Raw genomic sequence first — 14,969 nt, forward strand, 5'->3', positions numbered from 1 at the left:
CGCCACTCTCATTCCCCTCTTCTCAGCGGTGCGTGGACAACAGTGCGTGACGCTATGCCTCGCCACTCTTGTTCCCCGCTGAGGAAGGAGGTGAGGCAGACCGTGCGCAACGCCACAAAGCCTTGCCACGCTCAGCCCCTCCTTCATTTGGGAGCGCGCTTGGCGGTGGTCGACGCTCCCATGCCTCGCCACCCTCAGACGCCTCTCCCTTCGCCAGCAGGGGGCGCCGGCTGTGGGAACGCACTCAAGCGGCCTCCCCACACTCGCACGCCCCCTCCGCGGACGCAGGTAAGTGTTGCACAGCACACTCAGATCCCACTTCGGGCCGCTCCATGCCGTCCGAGTCGGATCCCTGCATTCCGCGTCGCTGCCCCGCTGCGGGTACGTCTGTGGTTAATCCCCTTGCTCAGTGTCTGGAAGCCTGGCTAGAGCTTCCCAGCCCGTCTCGGGGCCGTACCATCAGACTCGGCTATGCGATTCAGTTCGCCAGGCGTCCCCCTAAGTTTGGGGGCGTTCACTTCCCAGTAGCGAAGGAGAACGCCCCCGTGCTCCGGGCGGAGATCGCAGTCCTACTGGCGAAGGATGTGATGGAGCCGGTCCCTCCAGCCGATATGAGGTCCGGGTTCTACAGCCCGTACTTCATTGTACCCAAGAAAGGCGGCGGGTTATGGCCGGTCTTGGACCTGCGATTCTTGAACCGGTCCCTTCACAGGCTGCCGTTCAGAATGCTAACGCAGAAGCACATCTTCAGGTGCGTCCGTCCCCAAGATTGGTTTGCAGCGATCGACCTGAAGGACGCGTACTTTCATTCTCGTTTCCCCTCGACCGGCCCTTTCTGCGCTTCGCGTTCGAGGGACGGGCATGTCAGTACCGCGTCTTGCCCTTCGGCCTGTCCCTGTCGCCCGCGTCTTTACGAAGGTTGCGGAGGTGGCCATTGCCCCCATGAGAGAGCATGGTGTTTGCATTCTCAACTACCTCGACGACTGGCTGATCCTTGCCCAGTCGTGAGAGCAGTTGTGCGAACACAGGGACAAGGTGCTCAGTCACCTCAGCCAGTTGGGACTTCGGGTCAACTGGGAGAAGAGCAAACTCTGTCCCACACAGAGGATCTCTTTTCTCGGTATGGAGATAGACTCGGTCGCCATGACAGCGCGCCTCACCGAGGAGCGCGTCCAGTAAGTGTTGAACTGCTTGAATTCGTTCAAAGGCAGGACAGCGGTACCACTGAAACATTTTCAGAGGCTCCTGGGGCATATGGCATCCGCAGCCGCAGTAACGCCGCTCGGATTGCTTCATATGAGACCGCTTCAACGCTGGCTACACGATCGAGTCCCGAGATGGGCGTGGCACAGCGGTTCCCTCCGCGTCCAAGTGACTCCGAGGTGCCACCAAACCTTCGGCCCGTGGTCGGACCCTCTGTTTCTCCGGGCGGGAGTCCCCCTAGAACAAGTGTCCAGGCACTCCGTTGTCTCCACGGATGCCTCATCCACGGGCTGGGGTGCCACGTACAACGGGCTTGCAGTTTCGGGTCTGTGGACGGGGCCTCAACTGCAATGGCATATCAATTGCCTCGAGTTGTTAGCAGTTCGTCTTGCACTCAGCCGCTTCAAGGTGCCGCTCAGACGCAAGCACGTTCTGGTCCGGACGGACAACACTGCGGCCGTAGCGTACATCAACAAACAGGGTGGTCTACGCTCCCGTCGCATGTCGCAACTCGCCCGCCATCTCCTCTTATGGAGTCAGAAGCATCTGAGGTCGCTTCGTGCTGTTCACATTCCGGGCCTGCTCAATCGTGCGGCCGACGAGCTGTCACGTCAGCAGGTACTTCCGGGAGAATGGCGACTCCATCCCCAGGCGGTCCAGCTAATCTGGAGTCGTTTCGGGGCCGCACAGGTAGACCTGTTTGCCTCCCCAGAGACGACCCACTGTCAGTGGTTTTATTCCTTGACCGAGGGGACCCTCGGGTCGGATGCCCTGGCCCTCAGCTGGCCCCGGGAAGAACGCAAGTATGCGTTTCCCCCAGTGAGCCTTCTTGCGCAGACACTGTGCAAAGTCAGGGAGGACGAGGAGCAGGTCCTGTTGGTCGCTCCGTATTGGCCCAACCGGACTTGGTTCCCGGAACTAGTGCTCCTTGCGACAGCACCTCCCTGGCCCATTCCTCTGAGGCAGGACCTCCTGACTCAGAGACGGGGCACCCTATGGCACCCGCGTCCAGTTCGTCGATTGGTGCTCTTCTCGCCGAGAAGACCCCCGAAGATGTTCGGTCGCATCTGTGCTTACCTTTCTACAGGATGGGTTGGAGCGAAGGCTGTCTCCCTCCACCCTCAAAGTCTATGTCGCCGCTATCGCCGCCAATCATGAGCTCGTAGATGCAAAATCTCTAGGTGAGCACGATCTGATCGTCAGGTTCCTTAGGGGAGCGAGGAGATTAAATCCGCCTCGTCCTCCCTCCATACCCTCTTGGGACTTAACTCTGGTGCTAACTGCACTACAGAGAGAACCTTTTGAGCCTCTGCAGTCAGCTGAGTTGAAAGTTCTGTCGTTAAAGACAATACTCCTGACTGCGTTGGCCTCCATCAAGAGGGTAGGGGGCCTGCAGGCATTTTCGGTCGACGAATCGTGCCTGGAATTCGGGCCCGGTAACTCTCATGTGATCATGAGACCCCGGCCTGGATATGTGCCCAAGGTTCCCACTACTCCCTTCCGGGACCAAGTGGTGAGCCTGCAAGCGCTGCCTTCGGAGGAGGCAGACCCAGCCCTAGCTTTTCTCTGTCCCGTCCGTGCTCTCCGGACTTACGTGGACAGAACGCAAGCTTCAGGACCTCAGAGCAGCTCTTCATCTGTTACGGAGGACAGCAGAAGGGGAAGGCTGTCTCCAAGCAGAGGATGGCCCACTGGATAGTGGATGCCATCGTCTTGGCTTATCAGTCCCAAGACGTGCCCTGCCCGCTCGGGTTAAGAGCCCACTCCACTAGGGGTGTTGCCTCTTCCTGGGCGCTGGCTCGTGGCGCCTCGCTGAAAGATATTTGTAGAGCTGCGGGCTGGGCGACACCTAACACGTTCGCTAGATTCTATAGCCTCCGTGTAGAGCCGGTTTCTTCCTGTGTGCTCACTCCCCATAGTCAGTAACACCGAAGTGCCCGTTCTAGTGTCGGCTTGCTGCGCCATTCCCTCCCCTATGGTAGACGGATGCGTGCGCTTATTCTGCTCCAGTCGAGTTCCCCGGATCGGCGAACCCTGTTGAGTCCTCCTCAACCCGCGGCAGTCGGACGTGGCGGAGCGTTCGACGCCAGGTCTAACACTCGTATGCATTGGTGGAACTTGTGTTAGGCTGGGTTCCGTATGTAGTGACCCCCACAGCGGTCCCATATGTGTGTTCTTCCACGGTACGGCTCCCTACGGCGAGCCCGTGTCTTTCCCTCGGCAGAGTTCCCTCTGCCGTCCCAGGTACGTGTTGTCTCCCTCCTAATTGGCCGGGGCCACCCCTGAGACTTCCGTATGTTGTGCTGCCCACGGCCAGCCCATACGTGTATTCTCCACATGTTAACTCCCTCTGGGCATGATGTGGCTTCCGCAGCTGCCTTCACAGGCACGCTTTCCCAGCGTTATCCAATAAAGTCGGCTGAGTGGGTCTTGCGGAACAGCAGCTTTGACTCTCCCTGCGTGAACTTTCCCGCCCGCTTCAGATCGGGGTCTGAGGGGCTCATCGCTGGGCGCTGGAAGTGGTAGTAACTATGGCGTTTTCCATAGGGGATCCCAATTCGTCGGTACGTCCGACGTACGTCGAACGTGACCGACTGAATGGGAACGTCTCGGTTACGTATGGTAACCCTCGTTCCCTGAAGGAGGGAACGGAGACGGACGTCCCGTCGCCACAGTTGCTGTACCATCACTGCAGGTTGAGCCATTACGTGTGGCTCCTCAGTGAAAAACAGCGTGCATTCGCTCTCGCTTCCTGTTTATACCCGCGGGGCGGGGCGCGAGATGCAAATCTCGCACGCCAATTGTTCATTGGCCGGTTCTAGATAGCTCGAAGCTGATAGGGGCTCCCAGAAGTGATCCCAATTCGTCGGTACGTCCGACGTAAGTCTCCGTTCCCTCCTTCAGGGAACGAGGGTTACCATACGTAACTGAGACGTTATCCTGTTGGCTCTCTCATCCTCTCCAGTCCAAGGCTTGATGTTGTTGTCTTGTAACTTTGTCATTTTAATCCTTACATGTAGTTATGTCTGTCTGTCTTTATTAAATACATATTATTTTGCAAATCTGACTATGTGTACGGCCTCTCCATTCATGTTGCTTCTCCTCGTGCCAAGGGGTTGTAACAAATTTCTCTTGATTATTTTCACCCACAAAAAAACAAAAAACAGCAAGGTTCTTAAACTCTACTTCTAGAAAATTAAGAACAAAGAATGTGCATCGTGTTTTACTTTGTTTTTAATTCATTTATGAAGCCACTGTAAATATGTTATATTATAATGCTATCACATTTTGTGTAAGCAATTACCGTACTTTGCTGTAAATAGAAAAGCCTGACAATATCACTTACCATTAAGTATAGTGGTAATCCGCCATGTTTCTAACTGACACGCCCACAACTCGTAAAGATTGGGGTTTAAAGAAAATCCAGAGCTACGTTGTGGTGTACAATGTGCTTTTAACTCAAAAACAGTAAATACGATCTTTACGTGTATGCGTTCGAGTCAAAAGAAGTATACTTTGCAAGGCTGTGTGTTCCGACAGTGCGCATGCACTCGCGTAGCCTACACTTAAAAAAACGAAGTATAATTTCGGCTTTATCGGCAGCGGTGTGAGCATCAAAGTGACCGGAAGTCATTAATTTTTAATGTGATCCTGCGGTGGGCGGCGAGCAGTGGCACGGCGCGTCTTGGGCGTTGAGGAGATTTGAAATCAGGTCAACTTTATGGTAATGAGCTATGACGCGGTTTGGCGGCAACCAATTAATTTCCAAGCAAAATGGAGGAGAGGTTGCTCATTGCTGTGGTGAATCACTGAGCGATAACGGTCACGTCCGGTGTAGACCATAGACTGTAAAAAAAATATGGACGTAGTGTCCATGACGTCACCCATAGGATTCTGAAGAGCAGTTTTGCAGCGTAAAGTAGGGACAAGCTGGCCGTTGCCATCTTGGCAGCGAGTCATCGCGCGCCACTCCCAGGATAACAGAAAATGGGCAAAGAGGCGGGATGTGGGCGGAGCTGAGGTGATGATGACTAACAGACAGCAGATAAATGGCTATCCACCTGTCACTCAAAGTGGCCACGCCCTTAATTATGCAGAACTTTAAAGCTTTATATAATGTAAACGAATGAGTAAAAAAAAAAAATCACCCCCCTCACAGTTGTCATGAAGTGCAAAATGAGTCGTATAGACCAAAACCACAATTATATACCAGGCTGTAAACATGTGTTTTTCTGCTGTAAAGTTGGGCATTTTAACATGGGGCTCAATGAGATTCTGCTCCCTTCTGGAGCCTGTCCCTAGTGGCCAGTCGAAATTGCAGTAAAAGTCACTTCCGTATTGGCTTCAAGAGAAACTGCGGGAGGTTGCTGCTTGGTGTAGACCTAGGGGGTAATCCAGCACCCGGAAAGCGTACCTTCCATAGGGGCAGCCATTGCTAACCAAGCCATCACCTGCTGATAGCATCTTATTGACTCCCATTCATTTTGGCGTCACTTTGACAGCGAATAACTTTACATCTGAGGCGTTTAAAGACTCCATTTGTCCATTGTTTATTTCTAAAGAAACACAACAATATATAAAAGGCTCCATTACCTTGTATCTTACACTATCGCACCGTAGAAGCCGTTTTTGTAAAAATAAGTTAACGATTGCTTCATAACTATGCGACAACCGCCGCACAGTAGAGAAATTACTGTATAGACAGGTGGAGAAGCAATCTTTTACTGTCTATAAGGCAATTTATTAAATTAAATAAATACTATGCAAAATGACAAAACAATTAATAAGAATACTTACCAAAAGTTGCTCCTGCTCACGCTCTCCGTTTCTGCAAGATTCGGTTATTCAGATTTCTCTTTGAACAACTACAAGAAGGCTTACAACTGTCAGACAGGTTGCTCACATATCACATCTACGTTGTCAAGTTCAGTCTGAGGCTGCGCAGTACGCTCAGCCATCAGGAAGTGAGTGCTTCTAATTGACTCCACTTTCCTCCGTGGAAGTCTATGGGGACGCTGTGTCCATTTCTTTTACTGTCTATGGTGTAGACACGGTGTAACTGTTATCCTCAGATTGCTGTGACGTGTGGTTCTGCAGTTAGATATATCTCATGTTTTTCCCTTTAAATGCTTTGTCAGTATTCACTTTGATTATTTTAAGGTTTGTACATGAATTAATATTCACTGCTCTTCCCCATGAACGCGTTGAATCTGATACAATTACAACATTTCAGAAAACTGTTGCTACGGCAATAGAGACATTTGTCTCCGCTGGATAAAAAAAATACCCAATCACCATTGAATATTTTACTTTCTCAACGGTTAGCAGCCAATCACCCTCGGGTATTTCACTTACAATCACCGTAGAGATGTTATTTTGATCAGCTGATTTAGCTAATTTTTAGTGATGTTGAATATTTGATCGACAACACATTTAACAAGATTTAGAACAGAAGCTACAAAAAAAAAAAAAATGAAGGATAATGGATAAGTTCAGTTGTATATACTGTATTAGCGTGCTCTTTTAACACGGATATTTAAAAAGACAGGATGAATTTCTTCTGGTCAGTAAATTTTGTTCCTAAGGATAGAACTTAAACTAAATGTTCACACTTATGAAATATAATTAGCCATTGCTGAACTTAACTTGAGAATATTCTATAGTTTTTACTGTTTTTCTGGAACAAACTTAGTTATGGATAGTTAACTGCTATATCTTTTCTGATTCCTCTGAAGATTTGATTTTGTCAGAGCATACAGTATGAACCAACTGATGGCAAACTATTTAATTTTAATAAAAAAAAATTCACAATACAAATTTTATTTGTTTATAAAACAAAACTATCAGTTAACAATGGAATATGTGTTTGTCCTCACAATAATGATCAGATACACAGACCAAATGTGAACGTTTATTAATACGATGTTTATTAATATATGAACGTTTATTAATATGACTTACAAATGAGAATAATCCAAGGCACAACACATTTCTTTAAGTTGCTACAAGAGTTGAGTAAGTGCAAACATGCATTATAAGTCTATATAGTAAATTTGACTATAAGTGCAGGATTTATCAGACAAGTACTTGAATACAAAGACACTTCAGGCAAATTTACAATTTGACATTCAGATATGATTAGAAAAACATGAGCATTAACCTGATAAAAATGTGTTAAAGGGATAGTTCACCATTTACTCATCCTTGTATCATCATTGATTTTCTTGTCTGTAAATCAATAGGGTCCTATACTTTTAGGACCTAATTTTATTTTATAGCGAGGAAAAAAACATTATTCAGAATAACTTGCTTTTTTTTGTTCCACGGTAGAAGGAAAGTCAGATGCAGGGTGAACTATCCCTTTGAATATTATATACAGCACATACATACTTAGAGAAATACTGCTGTGATTCAAACATCTTATAAAACATATACAATATTTCAGACACTAACTGTCAACAGTTAGGCTACACAAAATCAAACAGAGTGTAACAGAGTAACAGGTATGAAGTGTAACATTGATCAAATGAATTATGATAGTTTCAACAACACATTTTTAAACCAAAGAAGCTTTTTAGACATTCTTAAGTGAACGTAAACAGTTGGGAGAATATCTGAATCAGTGATTAGGAACCCGTGTATTCGGCCTTAAAGTGACAGCAGCTTTATTAAGAGCTTTGCAACTTTTATACAAGTATTTAAATGAGTTGAAGGGAGTCGTTTGCTAGCATGTCGGATGGAGCATCACTGACTGGCTTAAAACCATGATGGCATAGAGTGCATTTATACAACAATGCTACAATAATAAAATAATGCGTTGACATAAAAAAGGAAATTCCCTTTTGATACTTAAGTACTTTTGAAAACAAATACTTCTATACTTTTACTTAAGTAAAAATCAGTTTTTTCACAAATTTAAGTTGTGATTAATCAAAGAACGCCCACTTTACAAGCGCCGAAGCGCGAGTTTATCTGGACACCTGCCAAAACTCCCATTGCTGTTAATGTAATCAACGACGCTCTTAATGTATTTACATTGTGTTTTATGATTCATGTAATTCATGATTGTGACGAGACAAGAAATGTTTGCGTTTTCAACATTAGACATATGAACGAGTTAATGTGTGCACATTTTAAAATAAAATATATATTTTTTATATATTTGCAAATAGTTTGAATTGAATTGGACCTAGAAATTATTTTACCGTTATTATTTATTTATTCCCCTAAATCCCTTTTAATCGTTTAATTATTTTATTATTTTATTAGGGGCCAAGCACTGAAGGTGCGTACTGCGTAGGCACCTATTATATTCATTGCCATTCTTAGCATCATTCTTCCGTTTCTTCTCCCGCTCTGGGAGTCTATGGTAGCACATAGAACCGCTTGCGTGTAAGTTATGAAATTTGTCACACAGATAGAGGACAGTCTAAACTGAAGTAACCCGAAGGTTGCGGGTTTGAGTCTCAGGTCCGGCAGGAATTGACGGTGGGGGGAGTGAATAGCCAGCGCTTTCCTCGACCCTCAATACCAAGACTGAGGTGAGACCCTTGAGCAAGGCACCGAACCCCTAACTGCTCCCCGGGCGCCGCGTGTGTGTTCACTACTGTGTGTGTGCGTGCACTTGGATGGGTTAAATGCAGAGCACAAATTCCAAGTATGGGTCACCATACATGGCCACACGTCACTTCACTTTCACTTTCAACTGCCACCTTAGCAAATTTGGAGTCTCTAACTGATTCCTTAGCTCAAGACGATTCGATTGCTCCCTATGACGTAGTTTTCCATCGTGAACATTTTTCCGCCATTTTGAATTTTCAGAAAAAACGTTGCTTCAATTTTCAAAAATATTTTACCAGATCTTTTAGACCATGGCGACAAAAAGTCCTGGAATTCAAGTGTATTTGCCAAACCGTTCTTGAACGGCGAATTCATTTGACAGAGTCATAGACATATAAAATACTTGGGGGCCAGATGTACTAAACAGGGCAAATTAACGGCAAATTAACGCGAGAGTGCAATTCCATAAAAGCGCAGATGGGAGTGGAAAGTTATGCGCGTGATCTACTGATGATGCGCAAATTAATGAACACAGACGCAGCCGGATCATTTGCATAATGACCAGCGCAATCTACCTGTTAGCATCTGGTGTAAGATGCGCTTTTTTGGGGCGGTAAATAATGCCGCAAACACCAGTAAACTGACGAGCGTAAACCTAAGTAAATCACCTTGCGTGATTCATGTAAATACTCTCCTTCCATTAATTTTGCGCTCCAACAACTGCATATGCATAATCGAACCATACGGTTCTCCACCCACGGTTCGGCACGCACTTGCACCGCGGTTCTCTCAAATCTGATGACGCATCTATAATATGGTTTCTTGAAAATAACAATGCGTAAAACAGACAGATGAAGTTAGGTTAATGTATGTTTATGTCGATGGATACACAGTCTGTCTTCCCAATACATTACAACAGCGATAATCAAAAAGCGTGTACAAAACGGTCACTCTTGTATGCCTGCTCGAACATGACCCAGTCATTTGCGCCGTCATCACCGTGAGACCTGAACAGCACACGTTGTGTTTAAACTAAACTCATCAGCCTTGCCATTTTAAACAATCAAGAGCAAGATGCGAAATAGAACTTGCGCATGCTGAGAGAACATTTGTGTGTATGTGCGTGCAGTGTACACTCATCTGAAGCGTGCGCAAATATTGAGCTCTTTCAAGTTTTGCGCTTGAACGGACAAGTTCACACAAAAAGTATGTCAACATGCCCGTCTTGGTGAGTAATCCTAACAAACATAGTAGGTTATGTATTAAGTAAAACATAAACGGTTGAAAAAAACTTGTTCATGTGTAGTATGTAATGATTCTGTGAATTATTTCTTAAAGGGAAAGAAGCACATTCCTGCTGTCTGTGTTTTTAATGTTAATCAAACAAAAAATGACAAAGAAATCACTCCCTGCTCTTGACTGAATAGCTTTTTTAACTTCAATAATGATTAATCTTTATTTAATTTATACAGTGAAGATTATAACATGCAATGTTATTTTATATTTGATTACTTTATTCAATTTATGTACCTGAAAAGCACTGTTTTATAAGCATCTTTGATCTATGGTATGTATTTGTGCTGTTGCGTGTAGTTTGATTATTTGTTCTTATTTTTTTATTTTTTATTTGACAAATGTGACTAGTCACAGAAAGTAGGGACACAAGTCGGCAGCAAAACTTGAGCAAAATGAGAAAGAAGCGGGTTTTTTTTTTTTCAAAATTGGTGATTTTCGCTTTTTTACAGAATCTGTTAGTTGAGATCACGCAGAAGCCTCTCCGTGTTTGAGATAGCAGTATTGGTATATTTAAAAGCATACACTTTGAGGTTGAAATCGGCTTGTTTTTCGGAGATTCTAGCATGCAGCAGAGGCGTGTTTCTTTTGTTATTGCCCCCGCCCTCCAAGGGAAGTGTGGCTCAGTGTTGCCAAGTCCGCTGTTTTTCATGTCCGCGGGTTGAAGCGACCCCAATTATGTGATATTTAGCCCCGGGAATGCAACTTTTAGTAGGCAACCATGCCAAAAAAACACATTTTACCCCCCAAATACGATTTTTACCGGAGAAGCCCCCCGAAACGCGATTGGGCTTGATTTGGGCTAGTTTTGAGGAGCAATTGTGTGGGTTTTGTTGTGAAAACCTGGCAACCCTGGTGGCTGGCCACGCACAGATCTCTGCTGGCAGTGCTAAAGCAATAACGGCAAGCTGATACGAAGTGCAAACCTCCCAGATGACAGAAAGTCTGAAGCAGTAAAGAAGCAACACGATCATCTTTCCCTTGTGCAGAAAGAGAGGGCTGTGTACAAAGACATGACTGAAAATAAACATACATAAAGGTCCTTGAAAGTGCTTGAATTTATTTTGTGCAAGAAGTTTTCTGGAAGAAATTCCATATTATTCTCTCCGGTCCGATAATGTGTTATTTCGCCAACACTTCGTGGACTATGCTTGATTTACGTTTGTTACTTGCATTTATGCGTTACGTTAAGTGGTACTTTGTGTTGTACGTTGCCATGATGTTCACGTGCGCACAAAACTACACGGTACCTCAGCGTTTCACAGACACACCGTGAAATATTGCAAAATGGTTACATGAGCCTAAGCTCTTTTCAATAAAATCCATGCAAAAGTTAATATCAGATCCTTTTAGAATACAGTAAAGGATGTACCGAATATTCTTCAGTTTTATGTAAAACAGAAATATGACAAAAGAATATCAGACCTCTGTCATATGGCCAAAAATAAATGCAAAAAAAAAAGCTGGACCTGGAAAGTCCTTGAAAGGTTCTTGAATTTGAAGTTAACCAAGCAGTGGGAACGCTGTATTAACAACTATCCAAACTGTTTTAGACCTAAAAGAGTCTTTGTAGGCCTATGTTACCCTTAAATGTCAGAGAAAAGAACAAAATATAGAATTCTATATTTTCCCTTTACAGGGAGTATGGCTTATTAAATGAGATGTAAATGAGCCCTATTGTCACTCCCAGCAGGTGAGAACAGCAAAATGTCTCCCTATTAAGGTTTTTTTGAGTGCCTACTGTCAAATGGCCACAACTTCTCAAAATATTATCAGATTTCCATGTGTTACACATGGTTAGAAAGCTTGGATACTACACTTTCAGAATCTGTAAATAACTCAAAATGCCCCAGAACCGACTTGTGTGCCTACTTTCCGTGACTGGTCACAAATGTCCTAATTACCCTGAACATAGCTAGTGTTAGTACCGACCGCAATACCAAATCGGTACTGAAATTTAAAAAATGTGACGCTCTGAACGCTGTTGAGCGTAATCGTAAACACCTCTGACTGGCCATTGTGCTCACACGCTCATCAAATATGTCTGTGATTGGCTACAACGATCAGCGCTTCACAAACCTGTTGTAAATATACATCAATGACGCTTTATTGACTTTATTTAATGACATCCGATGTGCATCCATAAACATTTATGTGACAGTTGACCTGAGATTTTTGCTGATTTGAAATATATTATTTATGTATGAGTATATTATTACTGTGCGCGTTGCCTCTAACGGCTGTGTGTGTGAGAGAGAGAGAGAGAGAGAGAGAGAGAGAGAGAGTTTTTTTTTTCTTTTTTTAAACCTAATGCCCAGCTCACACTTTTCTTAACCAAATTTTACAAGTTGCAATACAAAAAACACACAAGCAGTGCTGACGGACTCTGATCACGGCCAGGTGATCTACGAGTCTGATCGACTCGGGTATTACACACAATGTTAAACAGACCCGGGACCCTAAGTAATAGATTTGGACCTGACCCAGACCCGACTGACCATTTAAAAGTTAGACACTTTTATTTATATAGTCAACACGAACCTGCACGGGTCCCGGGTCCACGGGTCTCGGGTAGTGATCGACCGATATATCGGGCCGATATTTGTGTTTTTTACGTGTATTGGCATCGGCCCATACAAGGCTGCTGCGTCTTGTATCACAGGATAGTTTTTTGCTGGCATTATTTACAGACAGGCGTCCACAGGCAGCTCTGTGCTGCTGGAGACGCTGCAATTCATGTGCAAACCATATGCATCGGTCGATCCCTAGTCTCGGGTGCTCCGTGTAGACCTCTACATCTGACCTTATATTTTGCTTTACGAACGGATTCCACATAAGGAAGAAAGTTAGGTTTAACACAACATTTTGTCATCGTTTACTCGCCCTCATGTTAAGTCACTTTAACTAATTAAAAAGTCAGAGTATCATATCGGAAGGGTTGATTCACTAACCACTGACAGTAACACTGAATTCCCAGCAAATGTTCTTCCCGCATCCGCTGCAGATCTTTAGTTGATAAACTCCAGTGTCGCTGGTTCTGGTGTTTTTGATGGTCAGAGATCCAGTTTGATGGTGCAGCTCCAGTCTGCCTCTGAATCTCACATCATCACCGTATGAAGTCTTACTGATGTCTCCCCTCATTCCAGATGCTAGAGTTTTATCTTCAAATCTCCACTCCACCTTTTCATCTCTTTCCATGTTAAAATCTGTGATTAGAATTAAACATTCTTCCAACGTCACTGACACTGTCTTGGGACCGGACTCACCTGGAGAACAAACAGAGAAAGTTACTTGGATGAAACTGATAATTCACAGTAACGGATTCAACTCACATGTCACATGATATATTGATAAAATATAGTATTAAATTAACTTTTGAACTCTCTCTTGTGCATTTAGTTTACATGTCTTTCCTTCACTTCCTCTTCCCCCATTGCTCCTCTATAATTCACCCAAAATCTTTATGGGTTAATGTGAACAAGTACTATACAGTTTTATACATGTTTGGTATCATTTGAAACTTATCAGTGCGACTGGTACAAAGGTCTCATTCTCACAGAAGTAAACCAAAAGATAACAAAGGTTTTAAGAGTTTAGAGATATTTTGCTTATTGTGATGGGTGTGTCCTCTGCCAATCGGTCTTTACCTCCTGTCCTCAATAAGGTGAAAACTACAGGTCTGGAGACTTGATTTATGCAAATTCCCATTGTGAACACATGTTTACATTTGAAAGAGGTTTCTGTCTTGTTCTGGTATTTAAGGGATGTTGCAGAAGGGTCATGGCACAAACCTTTATATAGGTCAGCCGTAATGCTGAGTGTCTTTTAGACAATGTTACGACATTTTCAGAAGTCAGGTGTACATTTCTTACTCTTTACTTCAGAGCATTTTATGTTATGTATTGATTATCTTTGAATTGATCTATGTAATTGGCATGATACATTTACCTGACTAATAATACATTGTTACACTAATTTACTCTGACTTACTCTGGAATTATTAACCAGACTGATGTTTTAGAGCTCCGACTAACACATTGGCATTAGTTACGTATACTTAAGGCTGTAGAGGGTTAGTAGACCAAATGGGTCTTCCGTTTAGAGCAACAAAAAGTTGTTAGACCAATCTAAATAGGGTGAGCCTCAACTCTTGATTATTATTCTAATATTATTCTAAATACGCGTATGTGGAAAACCACAGCATGATTGTGTAAAGTTACCATTAGAGGAAGTTAAGTTGGTCGATTGGTTCTATGGTAATGATCATGGCTCTGATTGGATATAGTCTTGCATTAATTAAGTGAGTTCAAAGGGGACTAAATAAAAAATATTGTAGAATGATCAACGTGGAGCACGGGCGTCTAGGATATCAGTTAATCGCCTCTGTCTAGTGACCAAGACTGACGGGTTTGTGATAAAGAGAGCGTAATCCGGCAGGTGCGAGACTCGAAGTGTAATTGACATCCGGATGAACGGGTATAATTTCAATAAAGAGTTGAACAGATTAATCGAATGTGTAGTTAAACTATTATACAAACGACCTAATAACCAATCAGCATTCTAACCTAAATTCAAGGTCATGATAAAATGGAGTCAGATAAAAGTAAATTGGAATGAAAAGATCGAACGCGTAGAAACCTTCACCCACTAATCGTAAACCGTCATTGGGACGATTGGCCAGGCCTTACACCAGTATGCCTTTTAATCATAATTCAGAAAATAAACACACTAATAATGAAATGGAAATTCAGTCATAACTACGGCTGCAAAGTCATACTTTTATGTTGCCTTCACATGCCATGGGAATTATTGTATAGCCTATACGAGTTTCCTATTTGGACATTAACAGTCTGTCAAGTCATATTTACAGCTGGGAAACTAGAGATCATTTTGTTGCCAGAGTTTGAACCCGG

General features: G+C 44.2%; 1 protein-coding gene across 2 annotated transcripts in view; it reads right to left on the bottom strand.

The window, feature by feature from the left end:
• Positions 1-10,398: 10,398 nt before the first annotated feature.
• The window catches only part of LOC307120337 (uncharacterized protein), a 36,063-nt gene continuing 31,492 nt past the window's right edge, over positions 10,399-14,969 (bottom strand). For both annotated transcript variants that reach the window (XM_079807335.1, XM_079807334.1), the window contains one exon: positions 10,399-13,322. In XM_079807335.1, the coding sequence (XP_079663461.1) occupies positions 13,003-13,322 (320 nt within the window). In that variant the 3' untranslated portion in view covers positions 10,399-13,002. The remainder of the gene's footprint in view (positions 13,323-14,969) is intronic.

Source organism: Gobio gobio (assembly GCF_949357685.1).
Source record: "Gobio gobio genome assembly, chromosome: 24".
Lineage (NCBI taxonomy): Eukaryota > Metazoa > Chordata > Actinopteri > Cypriniformes > Gobionidae > Gobio > Gobio gobio.